Below are 24,577 nucleotides of genomic sequence, written 5' to 3'. Positions count from 1 at the left end.
TCAGGCCTCAGGGGGAGGAAAAGTAGACATAGCAATAGTCAAAACTGTGTGAGCAGGATTTTGCGTTGATGAGACTGGACCGCTAACGCTGTGAGAGCAGTGGTAATACCAGGGAGCGGCTGGAGGTATCTCCATTAGCTTCCTCCAGGTCACTCCAAAACCGAACAAGAATATGAGGTAAAACTCTTCCAGAACAGACAATTCTGTCCACATTCTTCCTTTGTGCAAGGAAGCTTTCTTGTCACCAAATGTAACTTTCTTTCTGTTTTTCTTTGGGACCTGAACTTCCTTCCAAACAAGTCTGTAAACCCAGCCTCTGCTCTCTATCTACTCTAAGCCTCTAGGTCAAAGAGAATTCCTGCAGGGGACTTATGCCATTAGAGTTGCAAAAGCACTGACCGGGCTTCACCAGGGAAATCTGTGATACCTAGTGTTCCCAGTGGAGAAACATCCAAGGAGTTGGCTTTACGGCTCCCTGCTGGCCAGCAAGAAAGACAAACATGAAAAGCAGCGCTGGAGAGAGAGCTCAGGAGGAGGCCTGAATGGCTCAGGAAGGAAATCAGTTCTACAGTGAAACCAGATACCTGTTTAGAACGCTGAGACCCTCCTCCAGCTGCAGAAGATGAGATGGGGGTGGAGACATTGCTGAGAAACTGAGAGGAAGGCAGGAGGTTTGGAAACCTGGAGTTATTACTGGCCTAAATTCTCCCAGTAAAAGAATGCAATATTGTATTTCTTTTCTATTAACTCTTTCAGGCCTTTACTGAACCAAGAAAAGCTATTCATTGAACCTGATGGGTAATCACTTAAAAATAAAGTTAGTAAGTAAAAATATCATTAAATGTCTTCTTCCCTGTATGGGCAGAGCTCTTTGTATTCCTGTTCAGCCCAGTGGTCAAAGAATAATGATATGATGAAATCTGAAAACATACCATCTCCTAACCTTATTTTAACATTTCCATTAACTGTGAGTTCAACAAACACTCTGTTTCTTCATGAGTACATGTTACAAGGTAAGTCCTCAAAAAATGCCTGTGAATGAATGAATGAAGTATCACTGTATGGTCTACGAGTGTCCCTTATAGAAACAGAGCATGGAGCCCACCGTTAGGGCCTTTCGGATTGGTTCCCTACCCCCTTACCATACCTCACCACTGAAGGTTATGTCCATGACCACTCGAAGGGGGCCTGGTTTAGAGATAACAAATTAGGAAATACACTCAGGAAAACGTTAGTTGGAATCTTTGGTTCGCACAGCCTAGACAACAAGGCCAGTCAAGGCGGCTGAAGCACTTCCAATGCTCCCCAGCCTCTCTGAACTGCCTGGGGGAGTGGCACCTGGCAAACTGCACCCTATCACTGATCCACATGCCTGGCCAGGCCATCACTCACCGCAAGGAACATAAAACTGCCTGACAGCTTGCTGCCAGGGAGCATCTGTTGAGCTGGCATTGACTTCTGTGGGAACAAAGCCAAGGAGCCTGGGTGAGGAGAGCAGAAATCAGCCAGGAGAGAAAAAAGAAGGCTAGGGGGTGTGGTGCTCTGCTACACTTAAGATTTAACAGGCCTTTACTTTCTATAGTAAATCACAGAGGAATGCATTGTGGAAATGACTGAGAGTCTCCGACTGGCCCATGCTGCAAATCCTCCTCCATGGAAGGCATGGGGCACTTAGGAGAGACGTGCCCTGCAGCTGCTCCACCTGCCAATCCCCTTCCTCACTCATTCTGTGTCCCCCTTATGGGCATGACACCACAGAAAGGCCCTTCCTGTATTTCTCAGGGCCTGCAGATGACGCTGAGGCAGATGACTCTCAATGTGGGATTTAAATTTCTATTTTTCTAGTTGGAGGGAAAATTGTAGGGAAAGTCTTCCAAGTCATCTGTTGGAATGGTTAAGGCTCAGAGAACTGATTTCCTGTCAACCAACATTTTAATAAACCATTCCCACAACTTCCAGTCCCTCAGGCCATTACACTGCAGCCGGGCACAAGCTGGCTCTGCCTGACAAGCAAGATTTCTGTATAGTCAGAATTTTCCCAAGTTTCCACTCTGAACACTTGCTCTATTTTCACTGGCCTGTGAGCGCCACTTGGGCACAGATTCTATGTTATTTGCCTTCTATTTCCAGAGCTTGGCACAGTGCCTGGTAAGCACAGTAATTCAGTGACTGTCTATCGATTGAGTGTTTGCATGCATGTTTACCAAATGAGCAGGAAAAAAAAGTCTGGCTTCAGTGATCAGGTAGGTTGGTAAATATTTGGTGCTTTTCATGATATAATTAGCTGGAAGATATCTCTTTCATCTCCCAAAAACACTACCTCTTTTATGACACTTAGCACATTAAGCACCCTTTATGGTTTTTTCAGTACAACTATAAATCTCTCTCCCTATAAATTCATTGGCAGCAGGGACCAGGTGTTTTTCAATTATTTTATCTATCCCCTCACCCAGTAATGAACTAAATAACTAAGTGAATGAATGCTTACTGGCCAAACCATATTGTAGTCTCAGGTTTGTCAAAACCTTTCAACACAAGCACCAAAGTCCTTTTTAAAAGAAAGTTCAGCCCCCAGAAAAAACACTGGCACGTGAATCAAAGACAACATTCATATAACATCAATACCAAGAGGCAGAGAAAACAAATAAATAGCTTTGAGGCAGAGGCAGAATGGGGAAATTCTGACCGATAGAAAGCCTGGCCAGGCCCAGAACATAGGAGACAGGGGACGACAGCCAGGGTGAGCTACAGCATGAGGCAGTAGCCAAAACTTGTGGATAATTCACAATGCAGATCTGCTGTATCAATAAAAGCAACTGCACTGACAGCATTGACATGGATCAATCCTGTGAGTAATTTGTTAGGTGTGTGGAGGCCAGGAAGGTGGAAGAAGACAGGTGGTAGAAGAAAGAAAGGAAGGTGGTAGAAGAAACTGATGTGCATAGTCATCCATGAGTGGCAAGTGGACTGAGAACAGAGGCCAACAGTGGGTAGAGGGAAGCCTTGATCCAGAGGGCAGAGTTTCACTGCTGCAGGGTTCGCCTATAATTAACCAATTAGGGCCACAGCTTCATTTCCTGTGGCAGTTTTCTCTGCCATAGAGAATGAGGTCACAGCCCTAACCACATAGACCTATAAAGCATCTGGGTGATAAAGAACAGCTTCAGATATGCCTGGTTCATTCCCAGGAGATGACTGGGTATGTAAGTGGTATTCTTAGCCCCAGTAGGAAGAGTTTCTCAGAGAAATTGAAGTGTATTCTGACATTAGCTTTTAAGTGCCTCTTTACACCCTTATCACATGACTCTAACAGAAGAGACTGAACATTACTGGATCTATTAAGCAACCCTAGAGGCTGGAATAGGTCAAACAGGGCCCCACTGACTCTGAAATGACCAACTGTACCATTATTCAGTAGCACTATGTGTGATCCCATGTGAGAAAAGCATTATTTAATATAATTTATTATGTATATGAAATAATTATTTAAACTGTAAGGAATCATTGAGATTAAACATATTACTATTATTTAGACAATGTCAATTTCTCAGAGAAAGCGAAAGTACCTATTGACTATCAGAGTTCAAATCTACTAAGAAAAGGGAGTGGACTGTACATTAGCCTGTGGAGGGCATGGAGGGAAGTTTACAAGATGGGTAGAAAAATCCAATTTCAGAGAGGGAAGAGAGGCATTACTGCATTATTCTAAAGATGAATTAATTATAAAGTTGTCTGTTATTTTTATGAAGACTCTATTACCACCACAAAAAGAAAAGTCTCCCGCTCTCCTTTTCCCTTATATTTTATAAGAATTGGGTGTCAGGAGACATTTATGGAAGCACCAAAGCGTGAAAAAGAAAAAGACAGTCTAGCCCCTTGGTTTACCTGGCTCTTCAGCTGAAAGGTTTGGAGGTGAAATGAGCAGAAGGCAAAGACTAGGACTCACTCTGTGCGGGTTTCCTCTTCCTAATAAGATAGTGGAACCTGGTCCCTGGGGACTGACTGACAAAAATGGGAGACCATAAGATGGCCTAAGGAGCTTCTATGAGGCTCAAGACCAGGGGAGGCCCAAAGGCAGAGAGTGAAAAAAGAATACTGGAAGCACTCAAAAAGGTGGCTTCCTGGCTCGTCTGTGTTTCAACTCTCAGACTGTAGCTCTTTGTTAACAATCCCCTTCCACGTGTTCAAAGGGGAATGACGCAAAGATGAGGACCCGCGCAGTGCAGATGGGACACAAGCTCTACCCTTCAGCGAAGGCTGTGACACCCCTCAGCCAAAGGAAAATTCTGTCTCAGTTGGTTAGGTTGGGACAGCATGTGTGCAGTTTTCCTCTCTGTGTCAGGAAAAAGGCTGGGGCACAGGGGCCAGGAATGGGGAAGGATCTGAGGCAGGTCAGGCTGCAGAGCTTCTTAACTAAAAACAGGAATTAAGGAAAGAGTCTGTAGTGCAGATGTAGAAAGAAAATCTTATACACAAATTCATGAGAATGGTTACCTCCAGGGAAAAGGCCAGGATGGCAGGGTGGCCAAGGCACTCGGTCTTGCCTGCAATGTTCATATTTAAGAAGAGAATGTATTTATATGTTAACTGCTTAACAAAAAAACACACTTTAAAAAAACTTAAACTTAAGAAAGAGCGACATAAAGGGAAGAGAGGGAGAGGGAGAAAGGAAGAAAGACACAACTAACAGTCCAGCTCTCCTCCTAGGGGTCTCCCTGGATGCTGGGATAAGGCAACCCAAGGGGTGGGGTGCAGAAGCAGTGGAAGACATATGGAGCAAATTGCAAGGGGCAAAGGTCCTAAACCAGGATGTCCGGAGTCACAAGAGAAGAAAATGGAATAAATAACAAAATTCTGAGAGAAAACATTGAAGAGAAAAAGACTCCCCGCCAGCCCTAGCCCATACTGCCTGTCAGATTGAGGCCCCAGTTTCCCACTCTCACACAGAAAGGAACAAACACCGCTCCCCTGAACTGGGCCCAGAAACCTCTCTCTCCTCCTAGGTCCTGTCTGCCAATCACACCCGGGGTTGTTGGAGAAATGTACTGCCCTAGATTTAGAAAGAGATGTGAACATGAAGCGGGCACTTCCTGTGGACCACCTACTCACCCTGCCCCCTCTCAAACTTTCTACCAATGCAATGACACCCCACCCTCCCTTGGCTCACCCACTTAGCTCCTGAAACAGAATGAGCACCTCTGCCATATATTCACAGGCTTCCTGGGGATTTCCTTAAGGCAAAGCCTGGGGAGACAGGAGACCACTTCCTTTGGAAGGAGATGACCTCTGAATTTGTGGTCCTGTCTTCTGGGCTCAGGGAAGGTCATCGCCCAGCTCAGCTGGAAGTCGGCCCTTTTGATTTCACCAGGCTCTTCTGTACCATACCCACCACCTTAGCCTCCTTAGGGCTCTGTGGGGGGTTTGCTCCGGGGTCCCGGTGAGGATGGGGGCAGAAGAGGACCCCTCCCAGAGACTAGGCGGGAGGCGCTAGGGCAGGGGAGCTGGGGTGCGGGAGGAGCGGACAGTTACCTCATTGAAGCCCTCCTGCAGGACGTCCAGTAAGTTCCCCCGGGTTAGGCAGGCTAGCATTGTTCCTGCCGGGCCCCCGGGGCGGGGTCTCCGGGCCCGGCGGCCACCGCCTCCTTCTCCTTGTGCACACAAAGACTCTCGGCTCAGCTCATTGGGATGTCTCCGGAGTCCCGCATGCCACTTACTGGAAACCTAGACCCGGGCCAAACTAGCGGCTTCCACTGGGCATGCTCGCACCCGGGCTCCGCAGGAGGGGCCCGGGCGCTGTCGCGGTTCCTATAGAAACTGCTGGGCGCGCACCCAGCGGAGGGGCGCTGGCTGGGGGCCCCCTGCCCGGCGTGCGTCAAGGAGAGCCCCGCGGCGCGCACACACACGCACACTCTCACACACCGGGCCGGGGGATGGGCGTGTGTGCGTACGCTGCACACACACACACACACACACACACACACCAGGCTGGCCTGCCGGCGTGTGTATGTGCATGTGCTGTGCGCGCGCGCGCGCACACACACACACACACACACACACACGCACACATACAGACACACACAAGTTCTGATGACTTAAGGCCTCAAGTGCCCCACCACAAGGTGGGTAGGAAGGGGAGTGAATCATAAGATTATTTTTTCCCCCAGACTAGCTGAAAATAGCAACCTTTTTCCACATGGGGCCTGGACAGTGAAGTTAGGCTAAAGAAGGGGAAACAGAAAGGAAAGACACAAAAAGAGGATAGAGAGAGCTTTAGTTATTGATGGTATTAGGGTACATTTAATAAAATAGTACTAAACCAATCACAGGATCACAACAGAAACATCAAGGGTGAACCAAGGATGAACAAGGTTTTACCAAAAAACCTGTCTTTCTTTTTCAAATGACTGCTAAAATGTAAAACCCATATTTTAAATGAGTTTTAAATTAATTAAATGGGTTTTAATGAAAATGGGTTTAACTGCAAAATGTCCTGGTACTTTTGAAAGGGTTAGGTAAAAGCTTCCTCAAGTGACACAGAGAGCTATTCCCCTGTTTTTAGTTATTCCAGTCACAGTCATATTTATTTTTAAAAATACTAATCATCTTTTCTCTCAGTGCACACCCTTGTCTCTATAGGAAAACTGGAAGCTGAAAGAACACCCGTATTATGTTACACCTCGTGATCCCAGATGGGCAGAAGGGTTTACACAGTGTTAAGGCGTGCAGAAGGTCAGGCCTCGCCCAAGGACACAGCTGGACAGTGACAGAGGCTATTTGAGGAGCTAGGACTCTACACTGGTGATTTTGCAAAAGGCCCAGATTCCCTCCCCAAATCCCATTAGTACCTTAGGACGAAAAGTCAGTCATGGCTCTTGTTCAACCTAACTGACCTCCTCCTCAGGTCACTAGAAAAGAAGAAAATCCTTATCCAAAGCAGCTGGAACTAACCACATCTGCCTGAATGTCTAAAGCTGCTAAGCACAAAGAGAAAAGACACCCCTCCCTCTGACCACTGCAAAGAGGAAGCAGAAGTCAGCCGAGGTGTTAAGTGGCTGCTGCTGGTTGAATGCTGTGGGTTCAATTCTGGCTAAGGCTGGGGAAAAGCCATGACACCTACTCAGACTGAACCCGAACAGCCCACAAGTCAGAAGACCACTGTCCTTCATCCTCTAGATGGGGAATTTGGTTGCCAAGAACTCCCCTCGCGGCCACCACAGTTCATGGTGTAACACCCTCAGTTGAGTCACTAACCCATGTTAATGCAACAAGGCCCCTTTTAAAGAGAATTGTGAAACTCCCAAGAGTATAAAGTTGTATGCAATACATCTACATACTTAGTGATGCAAGTCCAGAACACCCAGTTGGTGGATCCCCGGATAAAGGATTCTGATTGGTTGACAGCCCATCATGCTTTGGATACAGCATAAAATATTGAGACATCAGAGGGAGGTTCTGCTGACAGTTATCTATGCCAAGAGGTCACTGTTTCTCAAACAACAAGCTATTTATCAAAGTAGGACCTGTGAACTCAATATTCCTGGGGAAAGACATTAAATCACTGAATTTTAAAGCTCCAAAAAAAGATCTCATCTGGCCCAACTCTCTCATCTCACAGATGAAGGAACCAAGGCTAGCAGAGGGGCTCACAATCACTTAGCAAGTCAGTACAGGAGCTAAGATCTGAACCAAAGGCCTCTGAGGCCCAGTACTATGCTGTTTGCCCTATGCTGGAGGAATTAGAGAGAATTGTGGTAAATAGATACAAGATCTATTATAGGGCATATGATCCAAGACTACTATTCCTTGGAAGTCTATAATAATACCAACCACATATTCTACAGCAAGAGTATCCAATAGAACTTTGTGTGATGGTGGAAATGTTCCATATCTGTGCTGTCCAATCCAGTGGCCACGAACCACAGGTGGCTAATGAAAACTTGAAATGTGGCAAATGCAAGGTTGGAACTAAAATTGACATGGCATTTAATATTAATTCATTTAAATTTAGGTAGTACAATTCCAAAATATTCTGTTCCATTGTCCCCACACAACTACTGGAATGTTCCAAAAATTATAATATGTTCACATAGAGTCTGCCGCTCAGACTTGGAAAAAGCAAAAAATTCTTGTTGGACCAGATAATCCCAATTATTTTTTTTCCTCAAAACATATGTTCACCATACTTATCATGGTCTGACTTAGAAAGTGACCCAGGTAAAGAATTAAGCTTTAGCTCTAAGCAGAACTAACATTTACTATTCCTTCTATCCTCTCCATCTCACCCTATTGTGATATCAACACAAGAGCTGGGAGAATCAGTGGGTTAGCTAAATTACCTAGGAATAACTAGGACAATGATCTGCATCCTGTAGTGCCCCAGCCAGGGAAAACTGCAAGCCAGTCCAGTAGCTGGAACCACTCCCGCCGCTACAGGCCTCTTGTTCACTCTGCCTGGAGCAGAGGCAAAGAGTCCAAGCAAGCTGCTTTCTGCATATCTCTGTCATACTGCCTGGTTTCTGAAATTATACCAAGCTTCCTCAGTCCTGCATTACTTTAACAATAAAGGCAATGGATAAACAAGATCCTACTGTATGGCACAGGGAACTATATTCAATATCCTGTGATAAACCATAACAGAAAAGAATATGAAAAAGAATGTGTAAATATACGTATAACTGAATCACTGCTGTACAGCAGAAATTAGCACAACATTGTAAATCAACTATACTTCAATAAAATAAAATTTAAAAAAAACAGTAAAGGCAGATACTTTCCTCACCAACTAAAAGCTACCCAAATATCTATCTACAAAAGTAATAATAGCAAAACTGAGCTCTTACTATGTGCCAAGCCCTGTACTCAGCACTTACATACATTAGCTCATGTGATGGTCACAGTTACCACAATCAGTAGGTTATTTTTATTGTCCCCACTTTACATACGCAGAAAGGGAGATCTGGAGGGTAATTTGCCCCAACCCCATAGCTACTAAGCAGTGAAGCCAAAGTCCAGGTTCTTAATCATTATGCAATATTTTTATATGATGTTACAGAATAGAAGAAACTCAGCATATGTTTTTAGTTGAATGAAAGAATGAGCCAATGGAGGAAACACTGGCAAACTGATTCGTCACTTCTATTAATACAGATAATAACATGTTAGCCTAAGTAAGACTTTGAACCTCAAACAAAACTGTCATTTGGTGAAAATATTGACTGTGACTTCTCCCTGCAGAGAACTAAGAAGTGTGAAATTCACACCTATGTAAAATTTAACACATCTATTATGGGCAATCATTAATAACTATCAGGAAGCAGAAAGGCAGTTTGAATAAACAAATAATTAAAATTGTCAATGGAAATATTTTAAATGACTCTCTGAAATAATTTCTCAGTCTTTTTCTGTTTTCTCACATTAGCAAGTTCCTTGGCAGTAACATATGTTTACAATTTCTATTGCATTTATCTTCAGAGACATCACCATAAATACATATACACAAAAGGGTTCACGTCCACCGGCAAAGGTCCCAAACGTGTCCTGGCTCCTAAACTGCTCTCTTTTGTCTCCAGGCTTTTCTGCCAGTCTGCATCCCTTAATCTTCCTTAGGCAACACATTCATCTTGCTGTTCAACTGCTCAAATGTCTTCAAACACTCCCTTTTCCTAGCATGTCAGATATAAATTCCTCATGCCCAGCTCTTAAGGCCTCCCCCCTCACTGCCTATGCTCAGTTCACAGGCTCTTCACCATTTCACAGATGCACAGGGCTCATTTTCACCTCTATACCTTCATGACTATCCCTCTGCCTAGAATGTCCCACACTTCTGCTTCAAATCTATTTACTCAAATCTTCACTATGCCTAGTTTAAGTTCCACTTCCTCATGGAACGCCTCTGACCACTCCTGAGTTTGTTAAAATCAAGACAGATCTGATCGTAATCTGTCTGGAACACCCACCTCTCAGATAACCGATGGTGCATCCCTGCTCTTCTTTCAGGTCTCCGCCCAAATGTGTTTATTCTGTTTGGCCTTCTCTGACCACTCTACTTAAAATGATACCACCTCCTCACCTCAGCACTCCCAAACTTCTTTGCCTGGTTTATTTTTATTTTCCTTCCTAACATTCATCACCATCTTGCATACTCTAATATTTACTTGTTTACTTGTTTATCGTCAGCCTCCCTTCTGCCCAGAATGTAAGCTGCATTAAGGGCAGGGAGTTTTGTATGTTTTGTTACTGATTTATCTCTAGAACCAAGAATATTTCATGGCATATAGTAGATGCTCAATAAATATTGGCTGCTTCTCCTTAAAAGTGATAGCATGCTATATACTGTATCATTTAGCACTTTATAGTTAATTTAGGAATGTGATTTTTTTATCTCTTTTACTGCATTTCCAAGACAAATATAAACAATTTCTGGTATTCTTCTATACTTTCCTCTCCTTCACCAATGCAGTCTTTAATTAAACATATATTAAATGTATACTGAGCACCTATTATATACAGCAGGTCCTATTCTTTTAGCAAAAACTTCAAGAAGTCACAGTTACACATAAATACACACACATACAAACACACAGAAGGGCAAGAAGACTAAAAGAAAGAATAGTAACAGGAAGACTAGTAAAACAGAGAATCCAATATTAGTATGTAGGAACAGAGTGTACAGGGTGATTGTGACAGACTGAGTGGGGAGAAAAAGGAAAAAAGAGACAGAATGGTGTGAGACTAGAGTAGGATGCTGCCAAAGTAGTCACCAGATGCTAGTGCTTAATATAAACTGTACCAAAGCAGATATGCAAATATATTCTACATGATTTTTTAAAATTCACATTTCAAACGTTATCTGTCAACTATCCCGTGGGTAAAAATTAGATTAGGACTAGCACCATCTGGTGGATATTTTGGAAGTGACCCTGAGTTTCTCTAAATAAAAACACCTGTAAATGCCCCCATGTCTCTGGACTGCCATTTATAATGTGTTAAGGTTCCACATGACTAATTATACTACCGTGAAATAATCTTTCTGCAGGACCCTGGGTCTCGTTGCAAGATGTAGCCAGATTTCTACCAAGGACCTTCCTATCTCCCAACTGACGTCGCTCTGCCTTCGGAAGGATGTATACAAAATCTGACACTGCAATTCTTCTTTTAAAAAGTAACATTACTTAAAATGTTCACAGCCTTTGACCTAGCATTCTACTTCTGGAACTCTATCCTGAGGGGAAAAAAGTTCTCTAAATGAGAAATGAGAAAATCAATTAGTTATTCACAAGGCAGGGAGGGGAATCTAAAAGTCCAACAACAAAGGAATGGTCAAGAAATTAACAGCCATAACAAAAAGAATAAAATACCTAGGAATAAATCTACCTAGGGAGACAAAAGACCTGTATGCAGAAAACTATAAGCCACCGTTGAAAGAAATTAAAGATGATACCAACAGATGGAGAGATATACCATGTTCTTGGATTGGAAGAATCAATATTGTGAAAATGACTATACTACCCAAAGCAATCTACAGATTCAATGCAATCCCCATCAAATTACCAATGGCATTTTTACAGAACTAGAACAAAAAATATTAAAATTTGTATGGAGACACAAAAGACCGCAAATAGCCAAAGCAGTCTTGAGGGAAAAAAACGGAGCTGGAGGAATCAGACTCCCTGACTTCAGACTATACTACAAAGCTACAGTAATAAAGACAATATGGTACTGGCACAAAAACAGACAAATAGATCAATGGAACAGGATAGAAAGTCCAGAGATAAACCCACACACCTATGGTCAACTAATCTATGACAGAGGAGGCAAGGATATACAATGCAGAAAAGACAGTCTCTTCAATAAGTGGTGCTGGGAAAACTGGACAGCTACATGTAAAAGAATGAAATTAGAACACTCCCTAACACCATACACAAAAATAAACTCAAAATGGATTAGAGACCTAAATGTAAGACCAGACACCATAAAACTCTTAGAGGAAAACATAGGAAGAACATTCTTTGACATAAATCACAGCAAGATCTTTTTTGATCCACCTCCTAGAGTAATGGAAATAAAAACAAAAATAAACAAATGGGACCTAATGAAACTTAAAAGCTTTTGCAAAGCAAAGGAAACTATAAACAAGATGAAAAGACAACCCTCAGAATGGGAGAAAATATTTGCAAACAAATCAATGGACAAAGGATTAATCTCCAAAATATATAAACAGCTCATGCAGCTTGATATTAAAAAAAAAACAACCCAATCAAAAAATGGGCAGAAGACCTATATAGACATTTCTCCAAAGAGGACATACAGATGGCCAAGAAGCACAAGAAAAGCTGCTCAACATCACTAATTATTAGAGAAATGCAAATCAAAACTACAATGAGGTATCACCTCACACCAGTTAGAATGGGTATCATCAGAAAATCTACAAACAACAAATGCTGGAGAGGGTGTGGAGGAAAGGGAACGCTCTTGCACTGTTGGTGGGAATGTAAATTGATAGAGCCACTATGGAGAACAGTATGGAGGTTCCTTAAAAAACAAAAAATAGAATTACCATATGACCCAGCAAACCCACTACTGGGTATATACCCAGAAAAAACCACAATTCAAAAAGACACATGCAGCCCAACGTTCATTGCAGCACTATTTACAATAGCCAGGTCATGGAAGCAACCTAAATGCCCATCAACAGATGAATGGATAAAGAAGTGTGGTACATATATACAATGGAATATTACTCAGCCATGAAAAGGAAAGAAATTGGGTCATTTGTAGAGATGTGGATGAATCTAGAGACTGTCATACAGAGTGAAGTAAGTCAGAAAGAGAAAAACAAATATCGCATATTAATGCATATATGTAGAACTTAGAAAAATGGTACAGATGAACCAGTTTGCAGGGCAGAAATTGAGACACAGATGTAGAGAACAAATGTATGAACACCAAGGGGGGAAAGCAGCAGTGGGTGGGGTTGGTGGTGTGATTAATGGGGAGATTGGGATTGACGTGTATACACTGATGTGTATAAAATGGATGACTAATAAGAGCCTGCTGTATAAAAAAATAAATAAAATAAAATTCAAAAGAAAAAATAAAACAACAAAAAAAGAAAATTACAGCCATTATAATGTCTACCAAACATTTGTATTCATATGAAAACAAATATTTTAACAATTTCATATTAACAAATATTAAGCCAGAAAAAGCAAAAGGCAAAAGTATGTGCATAATATGATCTCAAATATGTAAATAATATACATAGAAAAAAGACTAGAAGAAAATATTCTAAATATTAACAGGATTGCTTGTAGTTGGGAAGATTATGTTTTTTAAAAAATCATGGTTTGCACTCTTTCCCAAATGCTCTATAATTCACATACATTATTTCCTTTTTTTTTTTTGGCTGCACCATGCAGCACACAGCATCTCAGTTCCCCAACCAGGGATCAAACCCATGCCTCCTGCAGTGGAAGCATGCAGTCCTAACCCCTGGACCACCAGGGAATTCCCATGTACATTATTTCTATAACACATGTTATTGAAATCTTTTAAACAATCCATATGTTCTGATTAATTGCTAGAAATTTTCAACCTCTGCCTGATTTTATTAATTCCAGAAAAAGATAATAAATCAAGTGAGCCAGAATTTCCACAAGAAGGGGAAGCTAGAAAAGAAAGCAAATATATTATAATTTTGTTCCAGGATCTGAGTACTGATGGAGAAATCCCCCAGTTGTCGAGCTGTACTGAAATTCCATTAATGTCATCACACTCCTCTCAATGGTACCAGAACTTACAGAGGGCTCTGCTGGTAGCAGGGGGTTACAGAGTCTCTTAACCACTTGGGTACCCATCTTCAGAGTCCCTAGAAGAGCTGGATCAGGGCCACCTTAAAATAGGAAGAGAAAGATCCATGCCAAAATACAGGTCAGGAAAAAAATTCCAAAAGTTAAACCAATTTAGAGGGGTCAGGTTCCTGCCCCAAGCCTACCCATTTAAGTCATCTGGAAGTATGAAAAAATAGGACCCCGGTGAGCAGGAAATCCAGCCCAAGGTAGTATAATTACAACAGGGCTATCACAGTGGCATTTTTAATACTAGTGACTTAGGTTTTAATAGTAATAAGTAAAGACAAGTGCTTCCCTATCAGTCAAGCAAGAATGCATTTTCCTTCCTCCCTAAATGTATCAGTCTGTTGACAGAAATAATCAATAAACAATCTATAATAGAAATAGAAAAGAGTTTTATTTGAACCAACCTGAGGACTATAGTCCAGAGATAGCTTCTCAAATAACTCTAAGGAACTGCTCTGGAGAAGCATGGTTTTCAGCACAGTTTTAAATCTTGTCAGAACAAAGAACATCAAACAAATCAGAGATTCGTTCCTTCAATCTTTCAAACAAACAGATCAGCATGTACACAGCAAGTCAGTATGGCCTTGGCCCCTGGGAAGGGAGTCTTATCATCGAAGGAGTAGCAGCATTGGTGTCCCAGGAAGGGAGGCATTTAATCTTTACTTTTAACATGGCTATTCTTTACTTCTAGTCAATGCACCCTTTTCTATAATGATTAAAGCAGATGTACAATGTATGTTTGATAAGCCACAAACAGGCTGTTATAGTTAGCACAAAATTCAAGTTAAACTATGTATAAGCCATAATGACTTTCCCATACCTCAATATGTGAAAATTTCTTCCGTTAAGTCACAGATCATAGGAAGGATTCTGAAGACGATGAGGAGAAATAACCGGGAGCTCTGCTTCTGGCTCACTCTTCCCTTCATCCTCAGGAATTCAGTTTTAACCTAGAAAGGCAGCACTTACATTCCAAGGCAGAAATTTTTATAAAGCACTTGAAGTTTATAAAGTGCTATCACCTATATCAACTTATTTGACCAGCATAGTAAACAACCCTTGGAAAGCGAGTTCATTTTATTACCCGCAGCTGACAGGAAACAGGCTAGTGTGTTGTTCTGCCAATTAGTAGTGCAGGCAGTGTTCTAGCCACCTCTCCTGAATCCACTTGCACTAAATCTGTGCCAGAGAACAGGCCTAGAATGGTGCCTAGCGGTGGTGGTGATGATCATGGTGACAGGCATCATTTGCGCACATACTATGAACTCTTCCAAGTGCTTTAAATTCTCACAAATACTCTAAGTACTTGATACTATTATTTCCAACTATTTTTTGTGCTGTGATTCCATTTTTCAGTACTCTATCCATCTTAAGGAATCTTCCCTCTCAGGAGCAAACCCAGGGGCCACCGTATTTGGAGAGGATGGTGTGCAGCTTGAGAACGGGAAGTCTTCAAGCTCCGAAAGTCTGAATCAAGAACTGCACACTAAGAACCTGCAAAGCTTGGAGAGGGTTCGGAACCTGAAACTTCCACCTCCTTCTTCCCACCACACTCTCGCCCCTCCGTTTGTCCCCAGTTCTGGTCTGGAAGCTCAACCGGTGGTAATAATACTTTCCTGGTAGGTACCCGCCACCTTTCAGCACCTACCTCTTAAATCGTCGATGTGTGGTTCCGCCTTTCTGTCCCCAGCCCTTCTGAGCACGGCCTCCTCCTGCTATAGCGTCGCCTCTGCGTGCCCGCTGCCATGGTGACGGCGGAGGCCTGCCCGGACCGGTCCCGCCTCCAGCCATCCGGAGCCAGCCCTGGTCCACCCGGGCTCCGCCCCATGCCTGCTCAGACCCCGCCCCCTGCGTGTCCAGCCTCGCCTCCTAATGGCACAGAGCACAACCTCTGCGGGCCTTCACCCCGTCTCTTGCCGGCCCGGACCCCGCCTCCCGACTGCCAGAACCGCGCCCCCTGCCCGTCTAGATCTGCCTCTCGCTGGCTCGGACTCCGCCTCCTGATAGCCAGAACCTTGTCCCTCTGCCCGGACCCCGCCTCCTGCCGGCCCCGACCCCGCCCTGGGAGCTCTGCCTTTTGTAGATGGGAACCTGCCGCCAGTCCGTGCAAACTACTGCCTCCGGCGCTCTACTCCGGCCGCAGCCGGTAGTGCGGCAGAAAGTGGCTGGCCTTCCCTACTACCCTGAGGCTGAGTGAGACCCGCTGTGCTTCGAAGAGCCCGCAGACCTCCACCCAAGAAAACACACCAGGCATGTTCCTTATGCGATTTATTGATCCTAACGGCTCTGCACCCGCGAGAGAAAACAGTCCAGCTAAAGGGAGTTTCTGGGCCTCGCAGTGCTGTCAGCATCTGTGACTTGACGTCCTTGTAATCGATGGTCAGAAGACGCTTGCTCCATGCCTCAGCCCCTGTCCTCATTTGTTTGTATAGGTCTGGGACCCTTGACCCAGCCACTGAGGAAATTGCCCAAGACAGCCGTAGAAGCTGTGTACGAGAGCTCTGAATGCTTTCCAGAGCACCTCTTCTTCTTCAGCTTTGGCGTTTAAGGTGTGTAGAAGGGATACCATCAAATTAACTCCAACAAAATCAGCTCAAGTGCAGATGCTTCAAGGGTAACCTGTTCTCTCTGCACCTTTCTAGAGAGCAGGAGCAAAGGAGGGGGCAAAACCCTACCTTCCCGCACACTCAACCTAGCCCCCTCATTTTGTAGAACTCCATCCACCCCCAGGTAACCCAAATACAACCCCAAGCTAATGGTGGCAAATAAGAGAGAGGCTTAGGGAGAGCGCAAGACTGGGGCCCTCAATTCCAGGGGCTCTGTAGTTCTAAAACGTGTCCGCCATCCCTGGGCTGCTAGCCAGTCCCCCAAAGCAGTAGATTCTCCCCACAGCCATAGTGATGAAATGATGAAAGCAGGTCCATCCTCCCCAGGGCTCATACTAGGGTCCCGTTCTTGCTGTCATAGCGGGGTGTGGACTGGGGGAAGTAAAGCGTCGCATATTCTGTAGCATTTTCTAGCTGTAGGTGCTTCACCTCCTGGGCAGAGCGTGTCTGGGTTAGGCTGCACAATTGAATGTCTGCATAGTGTAAGCTGCTCTCCTCCGACATGAGGCCTTGACTCATCTCCTGAGACACAGGCTGCTTTAACACCTGCTCATACGTACGTCCCGTTGGGTCATGGCCCTGAGAGGAATGGACAGCATTAAGGGAGATTCTTGACTTGGTTTTGCCCCTCACCTCCAATGCAGGGTCTATTAAATGACACTTTGCTTTGCTGCTTTGGGGGATGGAGGAAGATGGGCAAAACCAGAAACTTCTACAGATGACTGAGACGTTTCTGTCCCAGGATGGAAAAGCTGAGTCCTGGGATCCCATGTCTGAGCAGCCTCCTGGAAGGGTCGGAGGTTGTCATTACCTTTGTGCCATTCTGTTGCTGCTGCTGCTTTAATGTCCGTCTTGCTTGGCTCCCTGAGAGGAAGAAATCCGACTTAAATCCACCGACTTAAATCCATTTTCTCTTCCTGTCTCTACTGAGATTGCCTTCTTCAAATCTCTGTGAAATTATTATGGTGGGCTTCTAACTAATCTCCCTGCCTCTGCTCTCATCTCTTACTTCTACCATTCCCACATTCAAACTCCTTAGCAGAGTATACAATCTGGCCCTTTCACAGTCTGCCCGTAATATCTTCCATCCTATTTTTTCACTGGCCCCTAACATAGTTCAACAGGCATATGTTGAGAGCCCACTGTATGCCAGGCTCTGTGCCACATTCTGGGGATAGAAGGATGAGTAGGCTGTTTTCTCCTGTGCAGGGGAGCTTGCAGTCTACTAGGGGAGACAAGTAAATAGACTATTACAGGGCAATATGGTAAGAGCTCAGCTACACCAAACATTTGGTCACTTTCCATAAAGTCACTCTCTTCTCTTGTCTTTCTTTTCTCTGCATGAGATAATTTCCCGGCCTAAAATACCCTCTCCTCCCTGCTCCTCTTCCAACTTGTGAACTTGCTATTATTCCTTCAACATCGGTGTTTTCTCCCCTTCTCTCACAGCATGAATCTGGTGCTGTTGGGAGCACTAGTATCAATACATGGTATTATGGTTACTTGTTAACGTGTATAATACGTGGTATTATGGTTACTTGTTAACGTGTATCTCTTTCTCAAACTTGATTTTCAGTTCCTCTAGGGCCGAGACCATGTGCCCTTCCTCTTGTGCCTCTCTGCCTCCTTGGAATCCTGCCTAGTGCTTCATATACAATATAAGGGTTGAATAAATTTTTGCTAGATGAATGAAGGAATGAGCAACCAACCTTGCCACTCTGAGATAATGGAAAGGACGAGACTCAGAGTTTCAGAGCTGGTCTTGAACACAGTAACCTAACGATTCTCTTTGGTGTACTATCTCCCTTTAGCCGCCCCCCACCCTATGCCCCTTCTAAAGACACTGGTTCTCTTATCTTCTTTTCTCAAATTTGCACTCCCCCTAGCATCCCCCACCCCACCCCCCCAACACCCATTACCCATTTTCTTTTTCCTCTGGAAAGTTGATGGGCAGCTCCTGTGAAAGGAAAAACAGATCACTCATGTGTAAGAGCCTGGCCTCTATCTTCCCTCCTTCATCATTTGCTCTGTGGTCTCCTTAGCATTCTGGTAGGATGACCTTCCCTCACCTCCCTCTAACAAAGATTCACCCTGAGCCAGTCCCAAAGCATTTATCAAGGGTACCATAGCTCTCCCAAAGGGATGGTTCTGGAAGGTGGAGTGGTACAACTGACATAACCAAACCCAAAATACAGCCTCAGGCAACCAGGCGCTACATGCCAGGTATGTAGCTGGGTTGAGGGCTATTCTGGGATTGTCTAACAGGCTAATCCAGGCAGAGGGTAAGGGAAACTGGCCAAATAATGGGATATTCCTGGATTCAGAGACCCTCTTGCTTCTTCTCTGGTGTCTCTCCTTCAGGGTCTCTGCCAACCTGGGGTTCTCATTCTGGGAGTCACAGAAACTGCCACAACAAGGGCTGACTAATTAGAGCCCTGCACAGCCCTTTCCTAACAGGTGACCTCCCGCCCTGCTTTTTTGTCCTTGTTTTTAATTAACAGAGAAAGTGAGAGATGTTTAAGCTTTAACATCCATAGCACAGGAAGTTCTGAATTTGGTGAGTGACTCAGCTACATTGCCCTCCCTGCAGGACAGACCTCTTATGCTAATTTCTGAGCCCCTGGGGTCCCCGACGGAGCCAGTGTGTCTACGTGATTGTCAACTGTTTGATGGCCAGAGAAACAACACTTGTCTGAGGAAATAGGCTGAATAGTTTGTGGCTTACTCCGGATGCTTTTTCTTGCTAGTACATTTCCAACTGTAACAGAGCCAACCCTATTTATCTGACGTCTGTCTCCCCAAGGAAGTTTCCTTCTTTTGCTAATTAAAAAGAAAGAGGGTGGGGACTTCTAAATCGTGTTCATTTTACTAATATAGAAAAATCAGGATTTTTCCACACATATCTGTCAGAGGTTTGTGTTTTGGTTTGATTTTTGGTTTTACTGCAGCTTGCTGAGCTGAGAATAGTTTGAGTCTCCATTTGAACACTAGAGGTGGTTCAGAAGAAAAGCTTTGAAACTATTTCTGGGTCTTTCTACTTCCTCGTCTTCCACTTTAGCTCTTCCTTTCCTTTACCACTGCCCAGTCATAGCCTAATCCCAGCCTCTAATTCCTTGCCCCTGGTCACTACTGTCTTCCTACTTACTTCTACTTTAACAGATAAAGAGAATATTAATTCTAAAATAACGTAGACTTGCGTGACTCAATTTTAGTGAACAGAGCCTGTTCCCACGTTGGATGTTGTACAATGCCTGGACACGGCCCAAATGGAATATTCAGCTAGACTCGCGGGTGATAGGATTTTATTTTTAGCCCAGAATTAAGGAAACCAAATGGGCACTCTCCTATATTGGTAGTAGGAATAAAAATTGGTGCAGTCTTTCTAGAATGCAATTGGCAATAAGTATAAGAAGCCTTAAACGTCAATGTGTGTACCCTCCGATGTAGCAATTCTAAGCAATAATCAGACAGGTGCAAATATGGAAGCTCATTGTAGCATTATTTATAATTGCAAAAAATAGGAAATATCCTAAATGTCCAACATTGGGAACTAACTAAATAAATGGCATCTCCAATCAATGGAACATTATACACCAATTTAAGAAAGATGTTATGTTGGAAGAACACCTAATAGCATGGAAAATTTTCCTCTTTATTAAGATAATATAAAGGTAATATGTTTGAGGATAAAAACTATGTATATAGGCATTTAAAAAGGATTACATGGAAATACACTAAAATGTTCCTGTCATCTCTGGGTGCTTATATTTATGGTTGTTTCTTATTTTCTCCTCTTTGGTGCTTTCCGAATACACAGTGAATGTGTATTACATTTGTAATCAGAAAAAAAAATTTTTTTAATAAAAATCTCAATTGTCACAGTGTCTTTAAGTTTCTGAAGTTTATTGAGATAATGAGAAATAGAGAAGAACAATATTTATCCAGTCCTACTAATATTTTAAGAGGAAAAAATATATTTTGGTTAGAATATCTGGTGTAGTGTTTCTAGCCAGGCTCTAGAGTCTGATTGACGGTGTCAGACTAGCTGTATGACCTTTAGCAAGTTTTTCACGTCATTAGGCTTCCATTTTCATTTTATTTATTTAAAAAATTTTGGCCATGCCACATGGCATGCGGAATCTTGGTTCCCTAACCAGGGATCGATCCCAGGCCCTCAGCAGTGAAAGCATTGAGTCCTAACCACTGGACCGCCAAGGAATTCCCTCCATTTTCTTATTAATAAAATGAAGATAATAATAGAACTTAAGACTCATGGGATCATTGTAAAATTTAAATAAAATAATAAATGTAAAATACTCAGCTAGGTGTCTGGCATATAATGAGTGTCAATCAAAGCTGACTACTATGACTACCACCATCTGAGGAAGAAATAACCAAAAATGAAAACTATGAAGACTTGGGAAGAAAGGGAGTGAAAGATGCTTTACACTTCCTTCTCTGGAAGTTTTCATGTTTCTAGATGGCCCATGTCTATAGGACATCTCAGAGTTTAAAAAGTGCTGTTCTCGGGCTTCCCTGGTGGTGCAGTGGTTGAGAGTCCGCCTGCCAATGCGGGGGACACGGGTTCGTGCCCCGATCCGGGAAGATCCCACATGTCGCGGAGCCGCTGGGCCTGTGAGCCATGGCCGCTGAGCCTGTGCTTCCGGAGCCTGTGCTCCGCAACGGGAGAGGCCACAACAGTGAAGGGTCCGCGTACCGCAAAAAAAAAAAAAAAGTGCTGTTCTCATTTTATAGATGCCCTAGAACTTTGGTACCTTACTCAAGAAGGCAAGAACCAAATTTCCTATTATTGCTATGTCTTCTGCCTCTATCACTATGCCTGATACATATAGGTGTTCAATAAAATATTTGTTTAATAAATGAATGAGTAGTAGGAACAGGACTTGAATCCAATGTACTGACTCCAAATTATATGTGCTTTTCAATGTACCTCACCTATCTCTCTAAACATAATGATACTTTATTCATAAACAGGACACCCTCAAGACAGATGCAGGCATGGAGTGGTAGAGCTAAGAAGGCAGTGGACAGGATAAAACTAGGCCCACGGGTTTATAGTGTTAAAAAGAAACAACAGGCCGAGACTTCCCTGGCAGTCCAGTGGTTAGGACTCTGCACTTCCACTGCACAGGGCATGGGTTCGATCCCTGGTCGGGGAACTAAGATCCCACATGCCAAGTGCAGTGTGGCCAAAAAATTAAAAGAAAAGAAAAGAAACAACAGGCCTCAAATGGTGTTGCTTGTGCTAATCTCATACCACCAAACCATGGCTTAATACCTAGCCTAACAGGAGTTTCAACCTTACCCAGGAATGTAGTCTTAAACGTCAGTTTGGAATTTTCTGGTCAGCATCAATGAGATAATCTGCCACACAGACCTTTTCCATCACCCAAAGGAAGATGAGGTCATCTGCTCTTCCCTTGATCCCTTCCCCCTTCTGCCTATAAAAGCCTTTCATTTTGTACAGCTCCTCGGAGCTCCTTTCTACTTGCTAGATGAGATGCTGCCCCATTCATGAACTGTTCAATAAAGCCAATTAAATTTTTAAAATTTACTTGGTTGAATTTTTGTTATTTAACAACAGTGATGACAATCCTGGGAAAGAACAATAAAGACAATATGATTCATTTATTGTGAGGCTTTCACATATAATCTGCTCTTCAAGTCCGTGATCTAAACAACACAGGTTGTGTTATCTACATATTACACGTGAGGAAAAAGAGAAGTTACAGAATTTGCCTAATGTCACACAGCAAACAAGTGTGAAAGTTATATTCAAATATTGTATGGATATTCTCATTTCTGCCCTTTTATTTTTTATTTTATTATTAATTATTTTTACTTCTACCCTTTTTTTTTTTTTTTTTTTTTTTTTGCGGTACGCGAGCCTCTCACTGTTGTGGCCTCTCCCGTTGCGGAGCACAGGCTCCGGACGCGCAGGCTCAGCGGCCATGGCTCACGGGCCCAGCCGCGCCGCGGCATGTGGGATCTTCCCGGAACAGGGCACGGACCCGCGTCCCCTGCATCGGCAGGCGGACTCTCAACCACTGCACCACCAGGGAAGCCCACTTCTACCCTTTTAAATAAACATTTCTCCAAAGTTGATTTGCTTGATTCAGGAGGCAGTATTATGGCATGATTATAAGTATGGGCTTTGAAGTCAGATAAACTTGGGTTGGAATCTTGGTTTGTTTGCTTACTAGCCATGTGACCCCAGACAAATTAGCTAACTTCTCTGAATTTCAGCTTCTTAGCTGTAAAATGGGAGGAGTAAGAGCACATCCCTCAGAATTGTTGGGAAAATTAAATGAGATTATAAAGTTCCAAATGCTACAATTATTACCATTATCTGGAGGAGAAAGGAAGAGAATAAAGGGAAAGAGGAGGCAGAAGAAGACAAAGAGAAAAAAATGTCAATTTACCATTCCAGCCCTGTCCTAGCCGTTGGACAGACAGCTGGCTTGGCTGTTTTTTGAGGTTTCCTGAAAGGAGGGAGCACAGAAGGGGTGCTGCTCTGGTGTTTGCCCCTGGAGGTGCCACGTGGAGGAGGTGCCATGTGGAGAAGGTGACAGTGGGAAGTTGGCAGAGCACTAGCTGCAGGCTCTCTCTTATTCTTGGGACCTTCATGTCCACCAACAGAGACCTTACCCTCCGACCCTTCCCCCTACTCACCAGCTTCCCCCGCAGCCGAGCCGGTTTCCCATGGTGCTCTGTCTCCCAGGGAGCCCAGCTGTTTTGCTATAGATAGGGGCTTGTGCATTTCCTGGTTCCCGGTTCAGCTTTCAGTAGCAGCTCCCAGGGAGTCTCCGTCAGGGTCAGATTTCAACCTAACAGGTTGGACTTTGGAAGCCACCTGCTGGAAAGATTCCCAGGTGACTGCTCCCAGCCAAAGGGTAGAGGAACACACACGGGCTCCAGGTGAGGGCAATCTCACCTTCGGGATTTGGAGCTGCTTTGATGAAGCGTTAACTTTTGAGCTTCAAGCTTCAGTGAGAAGAAACCTGAGACAGAAAAGGGCTCTGGGTTTCCTTAGGAAATGTTTCTCTACTACTTCACACTGTCATTGAAATGTATCGTCTATAATAAAGAGTCTTACCTATGTTTCCCCAGCAGTAAGCAGGTCTAATTGAGTTTCACTTTCAAGGTAATCGGTGTCAGTCTCTTATTATCCTTGTCCAGAATCTGGGATTGAATACTGGACTCTTTGGGAAACTAAAATTTAGGGAAATGTATTCCTTTTGTATTCTCCCTTGCTATTGGAATTAATGTGGGCAAATCACTTTTTTCGAGGACTGTAAAAATGGAGGGCTGAACTCATTACTTAATCCCCTTTCTGGTCAAAAATCATATGATTCTATGATTGGAATGGTCTCAGCACTTCTTAACCACTCACTTCCCCATCCCCAGTACAGAACTACGGAATCTCCATTTAACCTCAACTCAGCTTCTCCTCCAATGACCTGAAGCTGATTCATTCCACACTCACTGGCAACTAGGATGAAGTTGAGCAAATTCCTCTGTAGAAAATAGGGGCTCTAGGAGAATTTGTGGAACCTGTATGGCTTGTCTTCAGTGTTCCCACCCCCTCTTTAGTGTCTTGTTCAGATGCCCAGTTATTTGTGTGTCCCTTATGGATGTTCAGGACCCAGCACTCAGCCCTGTACTCCACGGAGGGTACCCTGGACGCTTCATTCCTCCCCATCTTCTTTCCTTATGAAAAATGGAGATAATAAGAGTCACAGCCTTGTAGGATTGTGGTGAAGATTAAATGAGATAATGTATATAAAACTCTAGTCCAGGGCCTGGCACATGGGACCCTCTCAGTAAGTCCTAGCTATTGGTATTATTATTACTTCTTTTTCTCAACTAATTGTTAGATGGTAAAGCATCTTACTTTATTGTCTGGTGATGGATCATTGCACTAGCCTCTTATTTCATGGCCGTGCTTCTCCCTGGCAATCCATTCTGTACTCTACCATTAACTGTATTCTTTTCATCCTGTTACCCAAACTTCTTAGTTTGGCACTCAAAGCCCTCCACAACCTCGGTCCCTTTCTAGCTACTTTCTCTAATTTAAAGAAAAAATTTAAAGGA

General features: G+C 43.5%; 2 protein-coding genes across 9 annotated transcripts in view; both read right to left on the bottom strand.

Moving 5' to 3' along the window:
- Positions 1–15,653, bottom strand: part of DIXDC1 (DIX domain containing 1) — a 74,101-nt gene extending 58,448 nt beyond the window's left edge. For 2 of the 8 annotated variants that reach the window (XM_067751002.1, XM_067751003.1), the window contains exon 1: positions 5,530–6,018. In XM_067751002.1, coding sequence (XP_067607103.1) covers positions 5,530–5,589 — 60 coding nt within the window. In that variant the 5' untranslated portion in view covers positions 5,590–6,018. Of the gene's footprint in view, positions 1–5,529; positions 6,019–13,799; positions 13,892–14,260; positions 14,346–14,676; positions 14,821–15,504 lie in introns of those variants that run through there. The other 6 variants (XM_067750997.1, XM_067751005.1, XM_067750999.1 and 3 more) reach the window with 5 other exon arrangements.
- Positions 15,654–16,111: 458 nt separating this feature from the next.
- Positions 16,112–23,308, bottom strand: C9H11orf52 (chromosome 9 C11orf52 homolog). Its single transcript, XM_067747667.1, has 4 exons — positions 23,156–23,308; positions 18,382–18,419; positions 17,274–17,326; positions 16,112–17,041 (listed from the first exon to the last, which is right to left on the bottom strand). The coding sequence occupies exons 1-4, from the start codon at positions 23,185–23,187 to the stop codon at positions 16,793–16,795; spliced, it is 372 nt and encodes a 123-aa protein (XP_067603768.1). The 5' UTR covers positions 23,188–23,308; the 3' UTR covers positions 16,112–16,792.
- Positions 23,309–24,577: the final 1,269 nt, after the last annotated feature.

The sequence above is a fragment of the Pseudorca crassidens genome, chromosome 9, assembly GCF_039906515.1.
Source record: "Pseudorca crassidens isolate mPseCra1 chromosome 9, mPseCra1.hap1, whole genome shotgun sequence".
Lineage (NCBI taxonomy): Eukaryota > Metazoa > Chordata > Mammalia > Artiodactyla > Delphinidae > Pseudorca > Pseudorca crassidens.
Note: the sequence above shows the minus strand (reverse complement) of the source record. Positions and strands in the feature narration are given on the sequence as shown.